This window comes from Chlorocebus sabaeus, chromosome 24 (genome assembly GCF_047675955.1).
Source record: "Chlorocebus sabaeus isolate Y175 chromosome 24, mChlSab1.0.hap1, whole genome shotgun sequence".
In the NCBI taxonomy this organism is placed as follows: Eukaryota; Metazoa; Chordata; class Mammalia; order Primates; family Cercopithecidae; genus Chlorocebus; species Chlorocebus sabaeus.
The window spans coordinates 49,115,887-49,140,634 of NC_132927.1; the positions used below are offsets into that span (position 1 = coordinate 49,115,887).

Genomic DNA, 24,748 nt, shown 5'->3' on the forward strand with positions numbered 1-24,748 from the left:
GTTCCTGGTGGTACTCAAAAAAATAATTATTATTATATTGATTGTCTTCGGAGAATGCTAGGGAACCAACTCATTATTTTGAAAACTGGTAAATAGAGGGGAAAAAAGTCATTTATCCTGCCTTTCATATGTGAACTGTATCTCACAATAACTAAAATTTTAATGAGGGAATGTTTTTCTTTATAGAAGTTGTAGAGCTAACAAATGAAGATATAATGATAGTCCTGGATTGAATATTAACTTTTTGCAACCCTTAATGGGATAAAGAATCTAGGCAATTATCATGAAGGACTGCTAACGTCAGTAAAGGAAGTAACCAGACTGTATGAGCCTCCTGATGAAAGTACACACTACCACTTAGGAGTTGTTCTTACCAAAAAAAAATGGAACCTGAATAAATCTCTAGACCTAACTACCAATTCACAGGAATAACACCATGGGAACGCAAGCACCAAATCCTTCTGGGAAATCCTACAGTGTAAGCAACCCAGTGTCTTCAACAAGTAACATGCAAGGAGGAAAGAGAGAGTCAGAAACAGAGACAGAGAGAAACCCAGAGATGTTAAAAGACACATCAGTCCATTGCAATGTAGGGCTCCCATTTGGATCCTGATTTAAACTACAGGGGGAAAAAATGAATGTTGGCCAAATATTCGATGATATTCAAGTCTTATTGCTAATTCTTTGAGCTCTGATAGTGATTGTGAGTTTGTTTGTTTGTTTAAGTTCTTTACCATTTAGAGATACATAACAAAATATTTACAGATGAAATCACGTGCTTTTACGTATTTGCTTCAAAATAATCTGAGGTCAGGGAGGAAAGTAAGGAGTGCGTACAGACGAAACACGACTGACCATGAGTTGACTGTTGTTGAAGCAGGGTTACATGGAGATGTGTTTTACTATTGTCTTCAATCTTATATGAAGGTGAAATTTTTCCAAATGAAACATTTTTAAAAATATATCCAGACAGAGCCAGAAAAATCACATTCCTATAGCTGTCTCCCTAATAAAAAGGTCTTTATTCTGTTCTTTGCAGCCTGGAAGACTAGTGTCATTGCAGCTGTAGTAATAACAGTAATAGCAATAATAATAGGCCAGGTGCGGTGGCTCACACCTGTAATCCCAGCACTTTGGGAGGCCCAGGTGGGCAGAACATGAGATTAGAAGTTCAAGACCAGCCTGACCAACATGGTGAAACCCCATCTCTACTAAAAATACAAAAATTAGCCAGGTGTGGGGGCATGGGCCTGTAATCCCAGCTACTCAGGAGGCTGAGGCATAAGAATCACTTGAACCCGGGAGGCAGAGGTTGCAGTGAGCTGAGATTGCACCACAGCACTCCAGCCTGGGCAACACAGTGAGACTCCATCTCAAAAAAATAATAACAATAATAATAATAGCACCCAGCATTTCGGAAGTACATACTTACTATGTGCTAAACTCATGTTATGAGTTTTTATGAATAGTCTCATTTAAATCAGACAAAATCTTTTGTGGTAAGTACTATTATTATTCACATTTTACAGATGGGGAACCTGAAGGACAGAAGTTTGGTGACAAAGCTAAGCCTCACACCAAGATCGAATGGCAGATTTCTGGCTTGTAACCAACACTCAAAGGTAAAAGATGAAGATTGCTGTCATGTCCTCAGTCTTGCCTTCTTTGGGAGAAACACCTTTAGCTCTTTCACTCCCCACTCCACCCCACCCCTGCCACATGGCTTCAATGCCCCACACCATCCTTGTCACATTCCTCAGAACACCTGCCAGGAGCCATAAAGTAACTGAGTTGCTTTAAGGGATCTCAGAGGCCCATGTGCAGCTTGCCCCACTCCGATCCCACCCAGGCTGCCTGGATTCCCAGACAAGCTCTGGTCCTCCTCCCTCCAGACTGGGAGCCTGCACGTGCACATGTCCCAGGAGTGGCGTGGCTCACCTGGGCCTCGGTGCCTCTTCTCCATCCAGATGTAGCAGTTGTTCTGGGCCACCCCAGTCTGTGAGTCCAGGAAGGGAAGACGCACGCTGCGCTCTGCACACAGCCGTGAGTTGTAACTCCGGCAGTGCTCAATGGCTTCCTTGTAGAACTGGTCCCCGAGCCTGCCAGAGTCAGAGAGTGAAAGGGTGAGGCCAGGAAAGACTGAAACACACCCAGAGGGAAACAAACACACCTCCCTGGGAAGACTGAAGACCCCTCAATTATGAAGACCAAGGCAATGAGCACCAACAGTCTTGCCAATGAGCAGAATGCAACTCAGTGTCAGGTCTTGACCAGATTTTATTTTCTATCCCAAATCCACCAGGCAACTTAGAAACTCCTCTAACAAAGAGCATGGGCTTCCAAGGATGAGTCACCAGTAAGAGAGAGCTGTCCATGTTCTAGAAAGCATGAGGTCCCACTCCAGAAGGGAGGTAGCTCTGGAACAACCTCTGCATGGAACCTAGAGGCCATCACACTTCTGGAACCTCCTCACTCATATTAGCTACATTTTATTCTCAGAAGTCACCAGCAAAGGCACTCTAGGTGAACCCAAATCACCAGCAAAGATACCCAGTTTTCCATTACAACAGAAGAGAAACACTCCTATAAACAAAAACTAGGACAGAAAAAAACATTCTATAAAAGTAGGGATATTGCAGGAAGAAGGAGGTGTAGAGGAACAGGCACCAATCTTTTAAAACCGTATTACTTAAAGAAAAATAACTTTCTGATAGAAAGCAAATAGAATTCAACAATTTTGAATTCAAAATAATTCAACTCAAGGAATTTAAAAAACAAATAGAAAGACCTTTCTGGTTTGCTGGACTGAGAATCTGATTAAGCACAGTAGGTTTTACGTTCCTGACTCTTTGGTATTTTTGGACACGTGGTGATGCTACTAATTTTAAGATAGTGTCCTTTTCAAAGACCAAAAATAGAACATTGATATAATTGATCAAATGCAAAGCACTAAAATAATCAATGAGATCAAATACCTACCAAATAAAACATAGGCACAGGCTAATAAATGTCTCAAAGAAATACAAATGTAATAACATAACCTATGCCAGGTAAATTCAAGCCTCTTACTGGGGTCAGGGGGCAGTGGGCGCAAAGGAGTGGAGTATGGGAAGAAGAAGTAGGAAGGGAAGGAGCCACAGAGGTCACAGGGGCAAAAGGGAGAATCAAGAGTTTATTCTGAAGCAACATTATGATGTCTTTCTGTTTTGGTTCTATGTGGATTTCAGAAAGTCAAAATGAGAGGGAAAGTCTCTAAAAATAATATTTCTTAACCAAAGTATTTAGAGGAATAAAGAAAGCAAAATTGGAGATTTTTTGGGGGGGTTTGGGGGGTTTTTTGGGGTTTTTTTTTTTTTTTTTTTTTTTTTGAGATGCAGTCTCACTCCGTCGCCTAGGCTGGAGTGCAATGGTGCGACCTCGGCTCGCTGCAATCTCTGCCTCCTGGGTTCAAGTGATTTTCCTGCCTCAGCCTCCTAAGCAGCTGGGATTATAGGCACCCGCCACACCACGCCCGGCTAACTTTTTGTATTTTTAGTAGAGACAGGGTTTCACTCTGTTGGCCAGGCTGGCCTCAAACACCTGACCTCAAATCCACCTGTCTCAGCCTCCCAAAGTGCTGGGATTACAGGCCTGAGCCACCACGCCTGGCCTCAATTTCTTAATTGTGGTAAAATACACATAACATAAAATTTCGCATCTTAAGCATACAGTTTTAGTGTACACGCATACTGCTGTACGACCACCACTACCAGCCATTCCCAGAACTCTCTTCATCTTGCAAAACTGAAACTCTGTACCCATTAAACAATAACTCCCCATTCCCCCTCTGCCCCCATCTCCAGAAACTACCGTTCTGCTTTCTATCTCTATGATTCCGACTACTCCAAGTACTTCAGAAAAGTGGAGTCATACAGTATTTGTCTTTTTGTGACTGGCTTCTTTGACTTAGCATAATATCCTCAAGGTTAACCTATGTTACAGCATATGTCAGAATTTCCTTCCTTTTTAAGTCAGAATAATATTCCACTGTATGCATACACCACATTTTGCTTATCCATTCATCTGTCAATAGACGTCTGGGTTCTTCCACATTTTAGCTATTATGAATATTGCTGCTATGAACATGAGTGTACAAATATCTTTTCAAAACCCTGATTTCAGGCTGGGCATGGTGGCTCATGCCTGTAATCCCAGCACTTTGGGATGCCAGACAGGTGGATCGCCTGAGGTCAGGAGTTTGAGACCAGCCTGGCCAATATGGCGACACCCCGTCTCTACTAAAAATACAAAAATTAGCCGGGCGTGGTGGCGGATGCCTATAATCCCAGCTACTCAAGAGGCTGAGGCAGGAGAATCTCTTGAACTCAGAAGAGGTTGCAGTGAGTTGGGATTGTGCCACTGCACTCCAGCCTGGGCAACGGGTGAGACGCTGTCTTTAAAAAAAAAAAAAAAACTGCTTTCAATTCTCTTACGTATATACCCAGGAGTAGAAGTAGAATTGCTGAGTCCTATGGTAGTTCTACTTTTCATTTTTTGAGGAACCACCATACTGTTTTTCATGGTAGCTATATCATTTTACATTTCTGCCAACAGTGTACAAGGGTCCCAACTACCCCACATTCTCATCACCACTTGTTAGAAACCAAAGTTTTAAATGTACTTTTCTATACTCTTTGAAAAGCCAACGGGTCAGGTTCTAATAAAGAGCTTAAAACAAATGCCTTACTTGGGAAAACACAACCCTGGAAGCTTCTGAGGCATCATTTGGAAATTACTTGTTGACAAGCATCCAAAAAAAACAAACAACAAAACAAAAAACCCTTTGCTCCTTTTTCACCTCTGAACATCTTCACATTCACAAGGAAGGCATCATATGCTCAGAAAGCATCCTGGCAGTTGCAAAACCAAACTGCAATCAAATTGTAATAGTCACGTGGCTGGAAATGAATTGGGGAGGGGATATGAAAGCCCATTAAAATGCTATAAAACTGAATGGCACATAAGCTGATGTAATCAAAGCTGGTAACAAGGATCACAAGATTGATCAAAAATAAAGAACCACTTTTTACAAAGTATTTGTGTCACACCAGCTTAAATGCTTCCTTCTGCTATGGCGATATAGCTCAGTGGAACAGAACTTTCACAGGCAGCTTGGCCCAGACAAGATGACCCAGGTTGTTCAGGGTGTCCTGGATGCTCCAGCCCCCACCCATGAAACCGCAAAGCAGCCACACCACATCGATGAGAACTGACAAGAACATTTGACGGAGAGGTGTCCAACGTGAAAGCAGCAATCTGTTTTCCCAGGACCTTCTAACAGACTGCCAAAAAAAAAAAGATATTATCCCAACCCCAGAAATTCTGCTGAAAAGAGAACCCATAAAATCAGGCCCCCAAAAAAATGAAAATGAAAAATTGTATAGCAAAACTCATCTACTGGAGATGATCATTTTCAAAATAAACTTCTGGAAACCAATACAAAAGAAATCTACACAGTAGGATTCCAAATTGGACTTGTCCTAATATGCTAGTAACTCACTTCCAACAGCGTCAATCCAGACAAGAAGAACAATAAATTGAACTTGCTAAAAATGCAAAGTGAGGTAGGCCAACATTGGTGCTCCACACCAACTGGATCGAGAATGTCAAACAAAGTGGCACGCTGGGCGAAAATTAATTTCATCTTAAATACTTTCCACTTTCATAACATGCAATGTTATTAGTAACAAGCATGCTGGGGGAAAATGTATATTTCTAAGTGTAATCTTTGTGTGAATGATACTTCTCTTATGTAAACAGAAAAGACTTTCTGTGGACTGGAACAACTGTATTAAAGATCGAAGCTGCAAAAACATGACATTCAACAGCCCCTCTACCATCATCTCCAGGGAAGTCCTTTCAAACAGACCAGGTGTTGGCAGAGATTCGGAAACAAAATTTAAAGCCTTTTTCAAGATATAAGAGGAGAAAAGAGACTTCAGCCTCCCTGATAAATTCAAGAAGCATGTCTCCAAAAGTTAACTAGCCAAAATCTTCACAGGGCTTGCTATGCTCTCTAGAAGAAAATCAATGGCTAGTTCTCCCTAACCCGTAGAAAGCAATTTAAACAGTAGAGAACAAATGTCCTTTCCAACATGGTATTTCTACCAAAAAAAAAAAATTCCCACAATGATAGGATCCCAGGAGTGACATTTACATTAAAGTTGAAGGGGTCAGACAGAGCAAGGAAAGACGGGCAGCAAATGACTCATCTGTGGAGTGATGACCAGTGTACCCTGGGTTGGATCACACATGGGACAGTCCCCACCGTCACCTGCATGCACCAAATGGAGGGGGGCTGGATCCCCAAGGGATGATCGATGTCTTCAGCTGGAGGAAGCTGGCACAAGGCAGGGTAGAATGATGTTCTTATCAACAACTGACTTCAGGCTCCTCAAGACTGCAATCAGAAATAGGAAAAGCAAGGGGAGCAAATTGCTGGGCTCCCCAGGGCCCCCAGACAGCATTCTGGTTGCAGCAGTGCTGATTGCCTAGTTCTAGGGGTCTTTATGAGGGATGGAGGTCCCTCTGTGATCCCATCTGAAGTGAGAAGCCATCCCAGCTCTGAGAGCTGAGAGTTTCCACATGAGATTTCCAGCAACCCTCCTTTAGCCTATCTGTGGAGATGGATTCCAGAGAGCCAAAGAAGACTCAGAATGGGAAACATGAGACTTCTCCAAAGTGACTGCCAACCAGCCTCCAAATGTGATTTTTCAGAGCCTATCAATCACACCCCCTCTAAGACCCTCTGCTCCTCTCCCTCCAACCTCCTGTTCTCAAGACCACGCCTGCTTGCTCCGATTTCTCAGATCACTCTCAGGTCCAGCCAGACACCTAGGCTCCTTCCTTTCACTCTCTCTCTTGTTCTGTGTTCTGACCCGAGGACAGGTGTCCTGCCATACCAGAAATGTGTGTCCAACAGCAAGTTTCTCATCTTCTGCCAGAAGCCTGCTTCCGCCCCCCCAAGTCTCAATCCTCCTCCAGGGTGGGGGCCAAGGCTATGCTGCCCTCCCTCTCCCTAGCAACTTGGCCTTGACTCTTCCCTTGCCTTCAACCCATCTGGAACTGAGTTCTTTCATTTATCAGGAAGTTGTCCTTTCTCTCCACTCCCCCTGTGTGGCCCCAAGTCCTCTTTGCTGTGTAAACAGGACCTTGGCCCATCACTACTATCTGTGCACAGAAGCAGAGATAAGCACAGCTGAAGAGAAGCCCTGGCCTGTGGCAGGATTTGGGGGCTCTCCTTCCCCCAGCAGCGCCTCTTCCTCACTGTGGGTACCAAGTTTTCCTGCTGTCTCACTCAGCTGCTCACACTGCCAGAGCCGCCCACAAACACACATGAAAGCTCATCTACACCAATATGCTCACTTCCTGCTATTCGCATTTAAACATGTTTAACTCAAACTGTTCATGGAAAGCTCTGTCTCCCATTTAGTCTCTTAGAATAACTGGCACACAGGGGGCAGTATCTGGCAAGGTGGGGGAAAGTTTTTATTTTCCTTGAAGTGGTCCTGTTCCTAATGCATCTCTTGAAAGAAGACCAAGTTTAGTGTTTGTTATAGCCTGAATTGTGTCGTTCCTCCTCATCAGAAAAAAATCCACATGTTGAAGCCCTAACCCTCAATGTGATGGTGTTTGGAGACGGAGCCTTTGGGAGGTGGTATCATTTAATATTTACCCCTGCCCAAATCTCATGTTGAACTGTAATCCCGAACGCTGGGGGTGGGGCCTGGTGGGAGGTGTTTAGATCATGGAGCAGATCCCTCATGGCTTGGTGCTGTCTTTGTGATAGCGAGTAAGTTCTTGCAAGATCTGGTCATTTAAAAGTGTGTGGCGCCTCCCCGACACTCTCTCTTGCTCCTGTTTTTGTCATGTGACTTGCCTCCTCCCCCTCTGCCTTCTGCCATGATTGTAAGTTTCCTGAGGGCTCCCCAGAAGCCAAGCTGATGCCAGCACTGTGCTTCCTGTACAGCCTGCAGAACGATGAGCCAATTAAACCTCTGTTCTTTATAAATTACCCCATCTCAGGTATTTCTTTATAGCAATACAAGAATGGCCCAATCCAAGAGGTAATTAGGTCATGAGGACAGAGCCCTCATGATGGGATTAGGGCCCATATAAGGAAGAGACATGAGCGAGCTCTCTCACTCTCTCAATCTCTGCCGTGAGAGGACACAAGAAGGCAGCTGTATGCAAGCCATAAGGAGGACCCTTACCAGGAATCTGACTCTGCTAGCACCCTCATCTTGAACTTCCCAGCCTCCAGAACTCTGACAGATAATTATTGTTTAAGCCAGGGGTCCCAAACCCCTGGGCCCCAGAGCAGTACCAGTCCATGGCCTGTTAGGAACTAGGTGGCACAGCAGGAGGTGAGCTGTGGGGTACAAGTGAGCATTGCTGCCTGAGCTCTGCCTCCTGTCAGATCAATGGCAGCATTAGATTCTCATAGGAACGCAAACCCTACTGTGAACTGCACATGTGAGGGATCTAGGTTGCCCAATCCTTATGAGAATCTAATGTTTGATGATCTGTCACTGTCTCCCATCACCCACAGATGAGACTGTCTAGTTGCAGGAAAACAAGCTCAGAACTCCCACTGATTCTACATTATAGTGAGTTGTATAATTATTTCATTACATATTACAATGTAATAATAACAGAAATAAGGTGCACAATAAATGTAATGCACTTGAATCATCCCAAAACCATCCCCTCCCCCACCCCAGTCTGTGGAAAAATGGTCTTCCATGAAACCAGTCCCTGGTGCCAGAAAGGTTGGGGACTACCGGTTTAAGCTACCCAGTCTATGCCATTTTAATACAGCAGCTGGACATGACTGAGGAAGTGTTTCTGGATGTTTCCCAGAAAAGGGCTAAGGAGGATGGGCGAGAGAGATTCCAATCCCCTTTCCTTCCTCAGTTTTTATTCTTCTAACAAAGACAACAATAATAACACTATAATATCAATTTCAACTCAATTCAATGTTTAGTATTTGTCTTCTCTACTAGACTATAAACCCCATGAGAGCAGGGGCCACATCTGCAGAGCCACTGCACACAGCCACTCAGGCTGAACAACTCCAGCAAGTACCATTCACATCAGCATCAATGTGAAGGCCACCCCCTGGAATGGTGGAGCCCAGCACCCCTGCATACCTGCCTGGCCTTCTTGCTGATTTACCCACAGTGTTCAGCACAGAGCCCGGCACATAACAGGTGCCCAGTAAGTCTCCATTGAATAGCATTTGACAACTCACATTCCACTCACCTAGGGCAGGCATTTAAATTAGAGCAGGAAGGCGAATGTGGCATGGGTATGCACAGTCTGCAGAGTCTGTGACTGGCGATTTACACTGGATGGCTGTCCACTTGCAGCTTCAGAAAAACATTGAGAGAATGTCTGCATTCACTCTCCTGTAGTCCTCATCACCCAGCACCTGGGACATTGCAGCACTGAGTGGCCTAACTGCAAGCGCTATAGCCCTACTCTTACCCATCTTGGCAAAACGAATTCTCCCTGAAACTTAACTTTTATTCTTTCACTCCTCAGTGTAGAACCCAAGATGGCACCCAATGGTGCCCAGGTTCCTCTGCTGGGCTGGGGAGGCTCCCAGAAAAACTATGTATTGGGGTAAAGTGGAAAGAAGACTTGGAATTGGTCATGTCTGAGTCCAGCTCCACCTCTTAATAGCTACACAACCCTCAGCAAGTTACCCTCCCTGGGCCCCAATTCTACCACTCATAATATGGGTAACATGATCCCTACTTCAGACCTGTGAGAAAATTTAATAAGCTAGAACCTCTGGCTCACAGACATAAATGTCTGCAATCAATAGCCGTTCCTTTCTCCTTCCCCAAAGTATAGTACTTGCTGCCACTTTGTGGCATGACCCTCTGCCTGAGCAAGCTGATCCCTGCCATGTGATGCAACACTCACTATCATGGTGTCCTTGAGGCTGTCGGGGACCCACTCAAACTTCTGTCACAGGACAGAAGGCCTCTGGGTCACCAAGGCTGAGCCTCAGGCATCCAGGAGAGCAGGGCAGCTGATGCATGGTGACCCCAGCAATCCACCCAAGGACTGCCGTAAGCACACAGACCACATCTGGCTTGTTTACTGCTCTCTCCCAAAGTCTAGTACATGCTGGGTCATGCCCGCCACACTGGGTAAATGATGAATGAGTGAGTGAGTGAGTGAGTGAGTGAATGAATCTTCCTCTGACTCCCCCGCATATATGAAACAGACAGCCCTACCCCTGAACCTCAACAAAATACTTTACTTATATCCTTCCTTCCAGCTGGAATTTCTGTATTCTGTCTTTGTCCCGGCTAATCTTACCCTAGCCAAGGGCTGCCTGAAAACTTGCTTCTTCCAGGAAGGTTCACAGGTCATCTCTACCAGTAGGTTTTGCTCTCTGGCTTCTCTGAGCTACCTTACCTGTCTTACTTTATCTTCGCTGGTCTCTGCCATCTTTCTTATCTCTGCTCACTTAATTAGATTGGAAGTATCTTAAAGACAGGAACTGAGAGCTATGTGTGTGCATGCTACCCAACCATGCACAGTGCTGGGAATGTAGAAGCAGGTGATAGATAGATTGCTTAACTGAACTATCATGTCATCCTCAGCAAACTAATGAAAGCTTCACAGTTGAGAGGTGCTTGGGACATTCTACCTTTCTCCATGGGAACATGAGTTGAGCCTGAAGTTATCTGGCTACTTCTCCAGAGCCCAGGATTAGGCATCTGAAAATAGATATCCTCCAAGTTCAAATCCTATTGAGATTTTTCCCATGTCCTTAAAAAGGTCACTTCAGCTCCCGAGATTTTCATTTCTCCATATGCAAATTCAAGCCACCCTGCAAGGTGCCACAGAACCGACATTCTCCTTCTCTGAACTTTACAAGAAGCTCACTGAATTCTCAATGATGCTGACATCAGACCTATGCCAGGAGAACCAGCTCCTTCTCTGCGCGAGTAGAAATGCCTTTCTTGTGCTTAGTGAGAATGCCATCACCACATTCTCCAAAAGAAAGACTCTCAAACTTGGGATTGTGAAAGAATCAGTAAGGGGTAGGAAGCTGTGCAGTTCTGATTCTAGAGGCTTGGGATGTGATCCAGACATCAGCTCCCCAGTGATCCTGAGAAATATGAGACTAGCTGATCTAAAGATAGCTCCCCAACCTCTAAAACAAGGGCATGAACGAGAGGGGCCTTGTGTTGCTCCTCAGCCGCCATGTTTGAATGGCAGAGCTGGACGGCCCAGTTAGCCGACTTTGTTTCACTCAGCTGGTTTTGTTTCTGTGGGAAAACTTCTTTCAGGCAGCTGGCATGGATTACCCTGGCAGCACTAACCTGGAGCAGACTAATCCCACAGAAGTCCTCATCCCTAACAAAATTGCCAGAAGCCCTGGTCAAGGCAAACGTATGAAGATCTGACATCCTTAGTCATTCTGTGGGTAGCTCTGATCTTCAAAACATCCCAGGAAGGGCACACTGGGGACAAAGGTATCCCTTCGGAAAGTCATGTCTGACAAACAGCTTGAATGTCCATCATGACTTCGATGTCCATCATGACTTCGATGTGGCTCAGTCTGATGCTCAGGCCCAGTAGACCCAATAAATCCCTTTTCCAGAATCTACCCTGGTGAAGACTTTTCAGGGACTTATTATGCAAAGCTGCCTAAGCAAGACGGAATTTATATTGAACCTGGCCATGATTTCTGAGCTGCCACGGGGTGTACTGATGACATACGCATCTCGGGGTGGAAGTCAAGGGGCTGCCAAGGACAAGAGACTGGAGGCAGGATAAAAGCAGTGTGATTCCTTCCAGTAAATAATGGTGGGATGGCAGGGGAGGCGGGACGGGGATGCTCCGAGGAGGAAGAGGACAGTAGCTTTTCTTGCACCCTAGGTTTGCCTTTCAAATGGCATCCAGACATGACCAAATAAATCTCTCCTCCGGAGGCTAAAGAATGTGTAGAATGCAACAAAAGTGAGGTGGTGGGGAAGCCTGCTTCATCTAGGGTGAATCACACCTAGAAAGAAAACATGCATCCATCACAGAAATTTCATTGATTGAGAAGATATTTTTAGTTTCCTGGTCCACAGACTGAATCCTTCCTGAAACTCACTATGAGCAGGGCACTTGGATGATGCCTCCTGGGTGTGATCGCCTATAGAAGCAGACTATTGATTAGACACAATTCTTAGACAAACACATCCCCAGCCCTCATCTTTGCCACTGGAATGCAAAGGGTGCTGCCCTCCCCAGTAAAGGGAATATCGGTCTGGTATTTAACATGGCCACGAAGAACATGTTGTTCTATAGTCAATTCTCTATACAGCAGCCCAAGTGATTTTTTTTTTTTTTTTTTTTTTTTTTTTTTTTTGAGACAAGGTTTTGCTCTGTTGCCCAGGCTGGATTGCAGTGGTGCAGTCACAGCTCACTGCAGCCTCCACCTCCCAGGCTCTAGCAATCCTCCCACCTCAGCCTCCAGAGTAGCTGGGACTATAGACACACAACACCACACTTGGCTAATTTTTGTATTTTTTTATAGAGATGGGGTTTTGTCATGTTGCCCAGCCTGGTCTGGAACTCTAGGGCTCAAGCAGTCAGCCTGTTTCAGTCTCCCAAAGAGTTGGGATTACAGGTGTGATCCACTACACCCAGCCCCAGTGATCTGGGTGCAGTGGCTCACGCCTGTAATGCCAGCACTTTGGGAGGCCGAGGTGGGCGGATCACGAGGTCAGGAGTTCGAGACCAGCCTGGCCAACTTAGTGAAATCCCGTCTCTACTAAAAATACAAAAATTAACCAGGCGTGGTGGTAGACACCTGTAGTCCCAGCTACTTGGGAGGCTGAGGCAGGAGAATCACTTGAACCCGGAAGACAGAGGTTGCAGTGAGCCGAGACTACACCATTGCACTCTAGCCTGGGTGACAAAGTGAGACTCCATCTCAAAAAAAAAAAAAAATGTAAATCAGGCCACAACATTCTCTCCTACAAACACCTCCAATGTCTTCTCACTGTACTCAGAACAAAATCCAACCTCCTTCCCATGGCTACAGGTCCCCAACTTGGCTGGGCTCACCTTTCCTGCTTCATCCTGTCCCCTGCCTCCTTCCCCGCTGGGCTCCATCCTCACTGCACTCCTTTCTGTTCCTCTTCTATACTGAGGGTATCTCACCTCAGGACCTTTGCATATGCCGTCTCCTGTACCTGGCATGCCATGCTTCTCCCAGATCTTCTTGTGGCTGGCTGCTCCTCTGAGAAGTCTTCCTGGGTTCACCCTATCTGGAAGTAACCCACCCCACCCCAACCCTGCCCTACCCCTTGCTATTTCATATACTTTTTTTCATAACACCATATCAAAGTTTTTCTCTTTGCCTACCGATCATCTCTATACAACTAAATTGTAAGTGCCATGAGAGCAGGGTCCTTGTCTCACCACATCCCCGGCCCCCAAGGCAAAACTTGGCACATAGGAAATGCTCGACAGATATCACTGAACAAATAAATAAAAGCTCTAGGCCCACCTGCAACTGACAGCTTGGATAATACGGGAGCCTGGCCTTGTAGAGGGCTGGAAGTCAGTGCTGGCAGGAGGCCCCCAGCACAGGAAATAAGAATCACACAGCCGCCACCACCTCATTCCTGGCCCTCCCTGCCCAACACATCATAAATGACAGCAGGTCAGTGGCACAGTCCACAGTCCACACTCAAATCTTGCTCATGGCCACCCACATACCCCAAACCTGGAGAGAGACTGGGGCCAGGTACATAAACAATGCCATTCAAGACATCAGACACTGCTTTCTATGCCCAAAAGGGACATTCCAGGCCTGATACTGGCACCAGAAACTAGCAGTGGCAGAAGATGGTCTCCAACATATCCATCCCGTGTCCTTGAAAGGGCCTCTCTCTGGAGTCACCTCTTCTGCATGGTGTTTCCCGGAGAGCTGATCCGTGTCCTCCTGCAGAGCCCCGGGCCCATGGGTGGTGCCAGGGGCAGTGGCAGGATGGGGGTGGGGAGGCTGCTTGACAGGAAATCAATGGGAACTGAAGGTCATCCGGAGGGCGCAGTCTCCCCATCATGCACCTGCTGGCATGGGATTTGTGGTCCTGACCTCGCTTGGGGGCCTCTGCCCTCCTGTCAGAGTTGGTTAAAATCAGCCTGCAAAAGCAAATGCCCTGCACACCAAATGATCTCCAGGCAGCCCTTCTAAGGGACATCCAGCCAAACAAAGAAGCACTGAGTCTCATTTCACCCGCTGCAAGGTTGAGAGTCACCCCAATCTCTCTTGGCAGCCTCCTAGGAAAATTGTCTCAGACCTGCCACTTTTGGAGGCACATACTTGTAAACAGAACAAAGGCAGACTGACCGAGAGGCTGGTTACGTCCCCAAACTTAAGTTGCCTGGTGGAGGAAGTAAAAATACACTGGGAACCAAAACGACTGAAACTGAAATCTCGAGTGCACCCTAGAAATGCCTAAAGGTGCCCTCCTCACCTCTACCTCCCAGGATAACCACAAAGGATACCAAAACCTCTGTCCTGCCGGGAGGGAAATCTAATTTGCTTCTCATCCCAAAAACTATCAGGGAGCTTGGCTCAATCTAGAATCTGATTTTCCTTCCCCACTATACTTATTTTCCCAGGTTCCCCTTCTCCCTTCCTTCCCAGGCCTTTCTCATTTACCATCTTCTTTCCCAATTCGCACCTCATCAAGAGTCACTTACACAGGCCAGGAGCAAAGTGGTCAGCCTAAGTCTCCAATTCAGAAGTTGAAAATGGGCCAGGCACAGGGGCTCACGCCTGTAATCCTAACACTCTGGGAGGCCAAGGTGGGAGGATTGCTGGAGACCAGGAGTTCAAGACCAGCCTGGCCAACTTGGTGAAAAACCATCTCTACTAAAACTACAAAAATTAGCCAGGCATGGTAGCAGGTGCCTGTAGTTCCAGCTACTTAGGAGGCTGAGGCAGAAGAATGGCTTGAACCTCGGAGGCAGAGGTCGCAGTGAGCTGAGATCGCACCATTCTATTCCAGCCTGGGCAACAAGAGCAAAACACCATCTCAAAAAAAAAAAAGTCGAAAATGAATATGGTATAAAAATAAAGAAAAGGCCAGGCACAGCAGCTCATGCCTGTAATCCCAGCACTTTGGGAGGCCAAGGCAGAAGGATCACTTGAGGCCCGGAGTTGAATAGCAGCCTGGGCAACATGGTGAGATCCCTGTCTCTACAAAAATAATAATAATAATAATAATAAAAAGTTTTAATGAAGAAGAGACACCTTCAACATATTTATAGAAGGGTAACAGGATGCTGGTCATAGTAGCAATAGTGGCATAGCTAACATTTATTGAGCATTTACTATGTGTGCCAGGCACTGTTCTAAGCACTTTACAGGTATTATCCCCATACAACTTGTAATTGTATTATTTCCATACAGCTCCATGATTTTATACCCCCACACACACTCCACTTTGCAGATTGGCAAACTGAGGCACAGAAAGTCTTGAGTGATTTGCTAGGGATCTATGTGGCCTTGTTAATACATAACAGCCTTGCCAGAACCTTACTCTTGGCCACTGCACTGTCGGCCTCTTACAAGGGCACCATTGCCCCCTCACAATGAGTTTTGCCTCCAGAACTAGAATAACCTGAACACTTCCTTTCTTGGAGGCACTAGGTTTCTATGAGCATCACCAACTTGCTAGCTAATCTTAGCTATTTCTTTTCTTTGTGCCTCAGTTTCCCAAACTGCAAAATAGCCCAAAAATAAACCTTTTCATCACAGAGCCACCTCTCAGTAACTCATAAAGAGTTAATATGGGGCTTCCTGAAAAGATACCATCAGAGAAATACAAAATGTCATTATGCAGTTTAGAAACCAAATCCATCCCAAATGTGAGCAGGGGGTGATGGACTTGAAGAGGCCCTGTGGTTCTGAACATCGACTAAGGCAGAAAAAGAGAAACGCCAGAAAGTCATAAACTAAAGGGTCAGATTAAAGAATCCCAAAATGTAAGACACTGTCTAGTCTGGTGCCTGGTTTTATTGCAAAGGAAATCAATAATCAGACCAGGTGCAGTGGCTCACGCCTGTAATCCCAACACTTTGGGAGGCCGAGGCGGGTGGATCACCTGAGGTCAGGAGTTCGAGACTAGCCTGGCCAACTTGGTGAAACTCCATTTCTACTGAAAATACAAAAAATTAGCCAGGCATGGTGGTGCATGCCTGTGGTCCCAGCTACTCCGGAGGCTGAGGCAGGAGAATTGCTTGAACCCAGGAAGCAGAGGTTGCAGTGAGCTGAGATTGTGCCATTGCACTCCAACCTGGGCAACAGAGTGAGACTCCATCTAAAAAAAAGAAAAGAAAAGAAAAGAAAAGAAAAGAAAAGAAAAGAAAAGAAAAGAAAAGAAAAGAAAAGAAAAAGAAAAAGAAAAAGAAAAAGAAAAAGAAAAAGAAAAAGAAAAAGAAAAAGAAAAAGAAAAAGAAATCAATAACCACAGAGGTGAGGCGATGTCCACAGGACATACCGAGGCAGAGCTGGGATCAGATCCTCAGTCCAGACTCCTAATACAGGGATTCCTCCATCATTTATGGCAAGGGTCAACAAACTACAGCCCCTGGGCCAAACTTAGCCCAGGACTAATTTTTGCAAATAAAGTTTTATTGGAGGCCAGTCATGCCCATCCGTTTACATATTGTCTGTGGCTGCTTTTGTGCTACAATGACAGAGTTGAGTGGTTGCAACAAAGACCATGTGGCCTGCAGAGCCTAAAATATTTACCATCTGGACCTTCACAGAAAAAGTTTGCCGACTCCTGGTTTTTAACATAAGCCTTGAATAATGAAAAGCCTCCACCCTCAGAATATAAAATAATAGAATAGGAAACCTAAGAGTTACACAGCTTAAGCAGATAGTTTTACAACTATCTTAGCTTGGTAAGACCTAATAAAAACCCATAAATACAGTTAATAGTAACGAAAACAAGTACTAGCTCATCCTACCTATTTAATAATTATTGTTAACTACAGTAAGCAAAACTCATAGCTGAAAATTTGTTTGTTTTTGTTTTTTCTAGCCTCCCTGGAAAGCCCTGTTTCATCTAGGAAATGCTGTTGGCCAATGGATGAAAGGATGCTTCTTAGAGGCGCACAGTCCTAATTTCCTCCTGTTGGGTTAAAGGCTGCCACTGAGGCAGCTGAAGACTTGAGAGCATTGCCCTCTCTCCAGAGTGGACTCAAAGGCGATGGTGCCAAAACCCTCCTTGTGCCCCTCACTCCAAATAGAACCCTCAGGAACAGCCAGGCATGGGAGAGACTCTCTTTGTGGCTTCCTCTCCCTACTGTGCCTCCATGCCCTGCTTATGCCCCTTTCCTCCCCAGAAAGTGACCAAGATATACACACGGCCCACAGAAGCCCAGCCCACAGCTATGCTATCATTCTGTCATCCCATGGAACAGGGAAAAGCGGGTCTGCCCCTATTAGGTTGATGCGGGAATCAAGAGACCTGGATTCCAGATTGGAGTTGGAACTTAGTCACTTTGGGTCTTTGGCAAATCCCTCAAGCCCTCTGGGCCCAGGCCTCCCATGTGTCAAAAGGAGAGATTGTCTTCACATATTCCAAATGACGGACCACGGGCAGAGCCAAATTAAGGGGTGGGGCAGGCCAACCACGCGGCACCCGGGCTCCAGTCTCTAATCACACTAAGTCATTACCAGGAACGTAGTGTCACTCAGGCAGAGAACTTTGAGAAATAGGATGCTTTCATGGAATAGTCCGGTTTGCATCAAGGTCCCACGGCGATGATTATTACACTTTTCCCTCTCAAAAGTGCCCTTGCTTGGCTGATAAATGATAAAGTCACCCTACTAATAAGCTGTTTGTGGTGGGAGTGTGGTGAGTGAGACACGTGACCCAAGGCATGGACAGTGATGGCAATACATGGGCTTCTAAGGAAGACAGGCTCAGTTTGGTCAAGAGGTGGGGTACAGGTCTGGGTTCAGAACTGAGTTGCTCAGGACAAGAGAGGAGAGGCTGCCTCTGGTGGCCCAGCTTCTCCATTTGCCATGCACGCGGCCTTTGCCTCTTCTTTTATTTGTCAAATATTTAGAGAATATTCACCAAAGTGTGAGCTCCCCAGGTGGCCCACAGGCTCTGGAGAGAAGAGGGGACTTTGGAGAGCACTGTAAGGGGAAAGAAACCTGCCAACAGGTGCCTACTAACTGCCTAGCCATGCTAAGCGCCTGAGCCCTGGGACAAGGTATGATCCCAGTCCTTCACAGTGCCTAACCCTGACGGGAATGCGCTTGGTAAGTGTTCATTCCGGGCACCTGGCCCCAGTGAAGCTCAAGCCCTCCTTCTGTTCTTGGAAAATTCCTCCTCCCCACGGCAGCTGCATCTCGACGACCGATCCTGCTGGACCACAGGATATAAGAGGACCACACTGTGCCCTGGACCTCGTCACTACAACAGCAGGAGGTGAGCACTGAGAAAGATCCAGAAGAGTTCATGCAAGCAGAGGTTGTGGTCTGTGGGGAGGAGGGCCGGGCAGGGCAGTTGATCAGAGGAAGAAGCAACAAAGAAGGAAGGGGAAGAGGAGGAGGAGGGGGACCGCGGAGTAAGTGTGGGTGGAAGAAGAGTGCCACCAGCACATGCCCCACAGCCATCAATATCTCTTCGGAGGACAGGTTATCTGGGGAATTTATGCTCTCTAATAATTACCTTGCAGAGGGTTCCACTTATCTTACCAGAAGAATCTGCCAGTTGCCAGACACACAGGGTTCTAGTCAATTCCATCCACACTGCCCTCCCTCTCTGCCCTGCTCCCCAGCTCCCTGGCTCCTGACTTCCGACCTCTGAATTCTAACCTTTCTTTGCCTCTCCAGCCTAGGGGGAGGTTGACAGTGGAACCGTCACAACAACTTTTAACAGATGTAAAGGCCGACAAAGGGGTTGGTGGGTTGTTCCTTATCAGTAGATATGAGAGTCAACGTCCCAAAATTGAGGCCAGGCCCAGGGAACTATAGGCTGTTGCCAAAGACAGTGTGTGAAAGGCCAAGCAATGCTTTGGGGCAGACTGACATGATTATTTTTGTCTTCACCTAATGCCATCAGATCTGGTTAGGATTAGTTTTATCTTCAAGTCTTCACATCCCTCCTCAAAGCCTTCCTATCCCCACTCCAGCCCTCCAATGAGGCCTCCCTCCAATAATGGCGTGGCTACTTATTTGAAAACCATCACGTGTTGCTTCGGGTTGCTGTGATTTCTTTAAACACATGTTGCAATCTGGGTTGTGAGCTCCTGGGGAACATGGGCACTGCATCCGTACTGGATCAGGACTACCTGAGCAACAGTAACAACACCCAGGCGGTCCTGATGGTGGGCGGGACGCTGCCCTCCCTGCTTAGAAATAGGAATCGCATTTCATCTCCACAACAACCCTATGAGAGAGATGCTACTACTGCCCCTCATTATACAGCTGAGGACCTGGGAGCTCAGGGAGCTTCAGCCACAGGCCTACGGTCACTTGGCCAGTGGCCAAGTCAGGATTTGAACCAGGTGGTCTTGTTTCAGAGTCTGGGCTCTTAACCACTCCACACCACGCTGCCTCTACAAGAAAGGTTTGCTGATTGATTCGGACATTCTGTGTTGTATCTATCTGCTTATTTACATCATCCTTTTCTAAAATAATATTTTTTTCGAGACATGGTCTCACTCTGTCACTCAGGAGTGCAGTGGCATGGCTCACTGCGGCCTCGATCTTCAGGGCTCAAGCAATTCACCTACCTTAGCTACCGCAGTAGCTGGGACTACAGGCACGTGCCACCACTCACAGCTAATTTTTTTTTTCTTTTTTTTAGGAGAGATCGTGTCTTACTTTGTTGCCCAGGCTGGTCTCAAACTCCTGGACTCAAGTGATCCACCTGCCTCGACTTCCCAAAGTGCTGGGATTATAAGCAAGAGCCTGGTTGCACCTGGGCTGGTGCTCCTGCTCCTTAGGACTCCACTCACTGCTCCCTCCTCAGGGGGCCTCCCCCAAACTCCTTAGATCCAGCACTCATTCTTTTTCCATCACTCTGACACAATGTCAACTATCAAAAATTATTTTATAGGCTAGCTGCGGGTGGCTCATGCCTGTAATCCCAATGCTTCAGGAGGCCAAGGTGGGCAGATTGCTTGCGCCCAGGAGTTCAAGACCAGCCTGGGCAACATAGTGAGACCTCATCCCTCTTTAAAATTAATTAATTGGCCAGGCACGATGGCTCATATCTGTAATCCTAGCACTTTGGGAAGCCTAGATGGGAGGACTGCTTGAGACCAGGAACTCGAGACCAGCCTGGTCAACAAAGCGAGATCCCATCTCTTAAAAAATAAATAAATAAAAATATAATTAATTAATGTATATGTTTATTTACTGCCTGCTTTTCTCACTAGATATAAAAGCTTCCTGGGAGAAAGACCGGTCGAGGTTGTTCACCCCTCTATCACCAGTGCCTAAAGCTGGTACCTGGCATATAGTAGGCACTCTATAAATTTAATTAGTTGGATGAATGAATTGTCTGATGTCCCCACTGAGCCTTCCATAATACATGATGGCTACTTAATTGGACACTTTATTTTATGCAAACTCATCTATCTGTTCTTTATTTATTGAGACTTTACAGTGTACCAGGCACCTTGCTGAGTAGGTTAGGATTTCATTGTACCCCGATATGAGGTAGAGAATATTGTCTTTATCATTCCCGTGTTACAGATGAGGAAACTGAGACTCAGAGGTTACACAGCTTGCCCAAGACCATACAGAAACAGGGTAAGACTTAACCCCCATTCTGTCAGTCCCCCTGAGTCCATGATATTAAGCATTCTGCCTCATTGCCTCTGGTTGAGTCCCCTCAGTAACATGACTCTCTTTACCCCCGAACCTCTAAAATACCCCCAGCCTTACTTCTCCCCTCGCCTCCGAGAACCCCATCACCTCTTTCTCTGGCCTCTGTGTACTGATGTACTGTGTACATCAGTCCCTCCAGATTCTCTCTCTGCCACTCTTTTCCCTGCTAGGTGCTGCAGGAGTCTGTCCTGTGTGGTCAGCCTCTTGCCCGCTTCCCTCTGCTTCTGGTGGTCTGGGTCAATGGCAGGTGCCAAGAGAGGGAAGACGGACAGGGGATTTCCTCTCCCAGCCCTTTCCTGCCGGGTCACTGTGGAGTGTCTGCATCTGCCCACTGAAGGTCACAGCTCCTGTGGGCCAGCCCTCTTCATACAGCTACCTCTGTAATCTGGCAACCTTCCCCACTCCCCTCACCTAGCCCTAGGCTGCTGCACTAGCCCCCCATGATGTGAATCCCTGCCCACAGTTTTGAACCTAGACATGTTATTAAACACTCCTCGGTTTACTTCGTGTGAAGCTGCTGCTTTGCTGGAACCCTGACTCTTGGACATATGGGTGCCACATGGCTTCTGCCCCTCCCCCAGGTCCTCCACCACTGCCGCTGTCCCCTGGTCACTGCAGCTGCCTCACCAGGCCCTTCTTTGCTGCCGGGGTTTGCTCTCTCTCTCCAAGACCTATAAATAAATGTTGATTTGCTGGCTTGAAGGTTTGCCCTGGCAGCGCCACCAGGGAGAGCAGTGCCCCAGGGAGCCCAGCAAGCCCACAGCAAGCTGTCCTCCCAAGACTAGGAGAAAGCAGAGAGCATCGGGTCCAATGCAGGGGTCCCCTGTGGTGGGAGGTTCCTCCTGTGCAGGGTGTTAGGGGACCCCTCAGATGATGTCCTGTGCCTCAAACAAAGCCACTATCACAGCTTCAAAATCACAGTATCATTTGTTGAGCAACTACTATGTGGCAGGTTCTGGGTTGCCATTTGCATACATTCACTCTCATGTTAAAAGATGAGAAAAACAGGTTCACAGAGGTTAAGGAATTTAACCAAAACCTTAAAACTACTAAGTGGCAGAACTGGAATGAGAGCCCAGGTCAGCCCGAATCTATAAGACCTTAATTCCCCACCAGTACATGCTGCCTCATAACCGATCCCCTCGAATGACAGGCGGAGCCACAGACTCGAACCTAGTCCAAGCGGGCAGCTCAGAGATGCCAGCCACCCACGGCTGGGAGGAGATCAGGTGGAGCAGGATGAGAGTTAGGATAAAGAGCACAGAGGGCTCCGTGCTGCCTAGAGTCACTTTGCCCAAGGGGCATGGCACGGTTTGGCCATGGTGAGTGCTGAGCAGCCAGGGGGCTGGAACATGCCCCCCTAGGCCCCCAACCCCGACCCACTGCTCCTTCCTACAGAGCCAGCCAGGAGCCATCACTCGTCCCTGGGCACACACTAGCATTTCAACAAAACAAGCCTGCAAGCACAGACCCCTCCGAGTCAGGCCCAGGACTGTCACGAGGAAACTCTGAAGGGGAGGGACAGGGTGACACAAAGAGGGGGAAGGCCTCCTGCCGCTGGACCTGGAGCCGACTGTACTTCCCTAAGTCCTTTCTGCAGCCAAAAGGCACATTCCCTGTGAACACCACTCACAATCCAAAGGCTTTGGCTTTTTATTTTTTAGGAAGCAATGGCAAAAAAACAAAGAAAAAGAAAAAGAAATCCACATTTCTAGTGTTGGGAGCGATTCTTGGAGGCAAACATACTCTCTTGCACACACACACCCCACAGCGCTGCCCCCACACAGCCCAAAATAGTCCACACCATGGACTCCTGGAGAACCGGCTCAGCACAGCCTCCCGACCTTGGTCCACATGACTGCTGGCCAGCTCTCGGTCCCCGGGGTAACACAGCACTCCAAGGACCCGCAGCAGCAGCGCCTGCTCCTACAAACAACTCCACCCCTCCCAGTGAAGTCCTGTCTCCGGTGTCCCGATGGAACCAGGTCCAGTCAGCAGAGGCCACTTCCAATGACCCAGTGTGGCCCAAATCTCCAGAGCTGACCTGAACCTCTCTCCCTCAACTCCTCCAAATCTTAGATTGCTGATGCTGCTTCTCCAGGGGAATGGCTCCCACATTTTATAGACTGCAAGGAAAATACCCAGAACTGAGACTGTTCTTCAAAATAATAATTAAAAAAAAAAAAAAAAAAAAAAACCACTGCTGAAACACAGAACTGGGTGTTATCATAAAATCTCTGCACAAATAGAATTTGAATGCTCTCACTCCAATCAAAATCATTCTCCGTCCCTCCCTTTAAACACTGAAAGTTCAATTCCCCCTAAAGATGGGATTGCAAACATGATTAGGTCCAATTAATTTATGGAGAAACTCAGAATGAAAGGAGAGAAATCAATAGAACTGCCTTGTTCTGATCACTACTGCAAATGAAGTAATAATTTGAGGGAGATCTGGAGAGAAAGGAAACCAAAAGTGTCACACCACAGTCGTGAGGCCATTTAATAAGGCAGCATTGCCCCATGTGGACTGGCTGGGTGAAGAAGACCACTCAAGCTGACAAGACACTCCTGGGGACAGAGGGAGGGGAGAGACGGCTGAGGTCACTTGCTTTCTCTTCATCGTACAGCATGAGGCTCATTGGTGGTAAATTCTCCTCTTTCTCACAAAAGCAAGACATAAAAGAAAGTAAAAGGCAAAAAAACATCCACACAAGCTGCCAGTTTATTAAGGCCACTGGTAATCTCCAGGCAGGCCAAGGCCATATGGGCTCCCCCTGCAGCTTCACACTAAGTTTATCTCCATCCTCATGCTCTACCTCCATCTCTCTTCCATATCCAGGAAGGAAGAAAGGAAATTAACAAGCCAGCATCCAACATCCATCCTGAATCACCAGCTGGGCCATGTAGAGCATCCAAAGATGGGGTGGGGAAGCCCCAGGGGAGAGGGAGACATTGACAGATCACCATCCCCACCTCTCACTTGCCTGCAGCTCCCTTGTGTAGAGGATGCTGGCAAACTCAACGAGAATTTCGCTGGACCTGCCCAGCAATCCAGATGTGGGAGCCTAATAACAAATAACACCGCCAGCTCCATATCATCCATGCACCTGCAGGAGAAAATGCCTTGCTGGCCAGCTGGGTTCTCTGGCCACCATCCAGCCCACCTTGCTGCCTCGGGATAGGGGTTCGTGAAGCTGCTCCTGGCCTAGCCAAATGGCCAGTAAACATTAACATTCATCCAGTCAGGCAACATCCACAGAGTGCCTATTCCATGCCATGCTGCCCCATGTGGGTGGCAGCAAAGCACTTCAGTGAAAGGCTGGGGCACTGGCATTAGGACACCAGGTTTGAGGCCCAGCTCCTTGCTTACTTGCTGTCTGAGCTGTTGAACTCTGTGAGCTTCACTATCCTCATCTGCAAAATGGGTATGATAATAGGACTCTTCTCATGGACTCACTGACAAGAACAAATGAGATGACCTTACTGTGAGTGATCAGTAAATATTAGAGATTATTACCACAATGTGGGGTCCTACCCTCCACTTGCTGCCACCACCAGTGGCAGAAAAAGCCAGCTCATGAGTTAACTCCCAGGCAGTATTATCCACTCCAGGGGACTCTCTGTCTACGCAGATGAGCAGAAGCAGAAAGCATTAAAAAATAGAACAGCTCAATGCCATTGCTACAGATTGCCTCACCACCACCATCTCACCAGTCAGCTTCTAGCTAGTGGGGTCAGTAGTCAGAAGCACGGCCAAGAGTGTGGGGATGATTCCGTGAAAAACCATCCCCAGCAGCAGAAGCCTAGCTCACA

At 46.9% G+C, this 24,748-nt stretch overlaps 1 protein-coding gene across 1 annotated transcript in view; it reads right to left on the bottom strand.

The window, feature by feature from the left end:
• Positions 1 to 24,748, bottom strand: part of DPF3 (double PHD fingers 3) — a 277,088-nt gene that overhangs the window by 152,775 nt on the left and 99,565 nt on the right. The window contains exon 2 of the mRNA XM_037984208.2: positions 1,939 to 2,099. Within this exon, the coding sequence (XP_037840136.1) occupies positions 1,939 to 2,099 (161 nt within the window). The remainder of the gene's footprint in view (positions 1 to 1,938; positions 2,100 to 24,748) is intronic.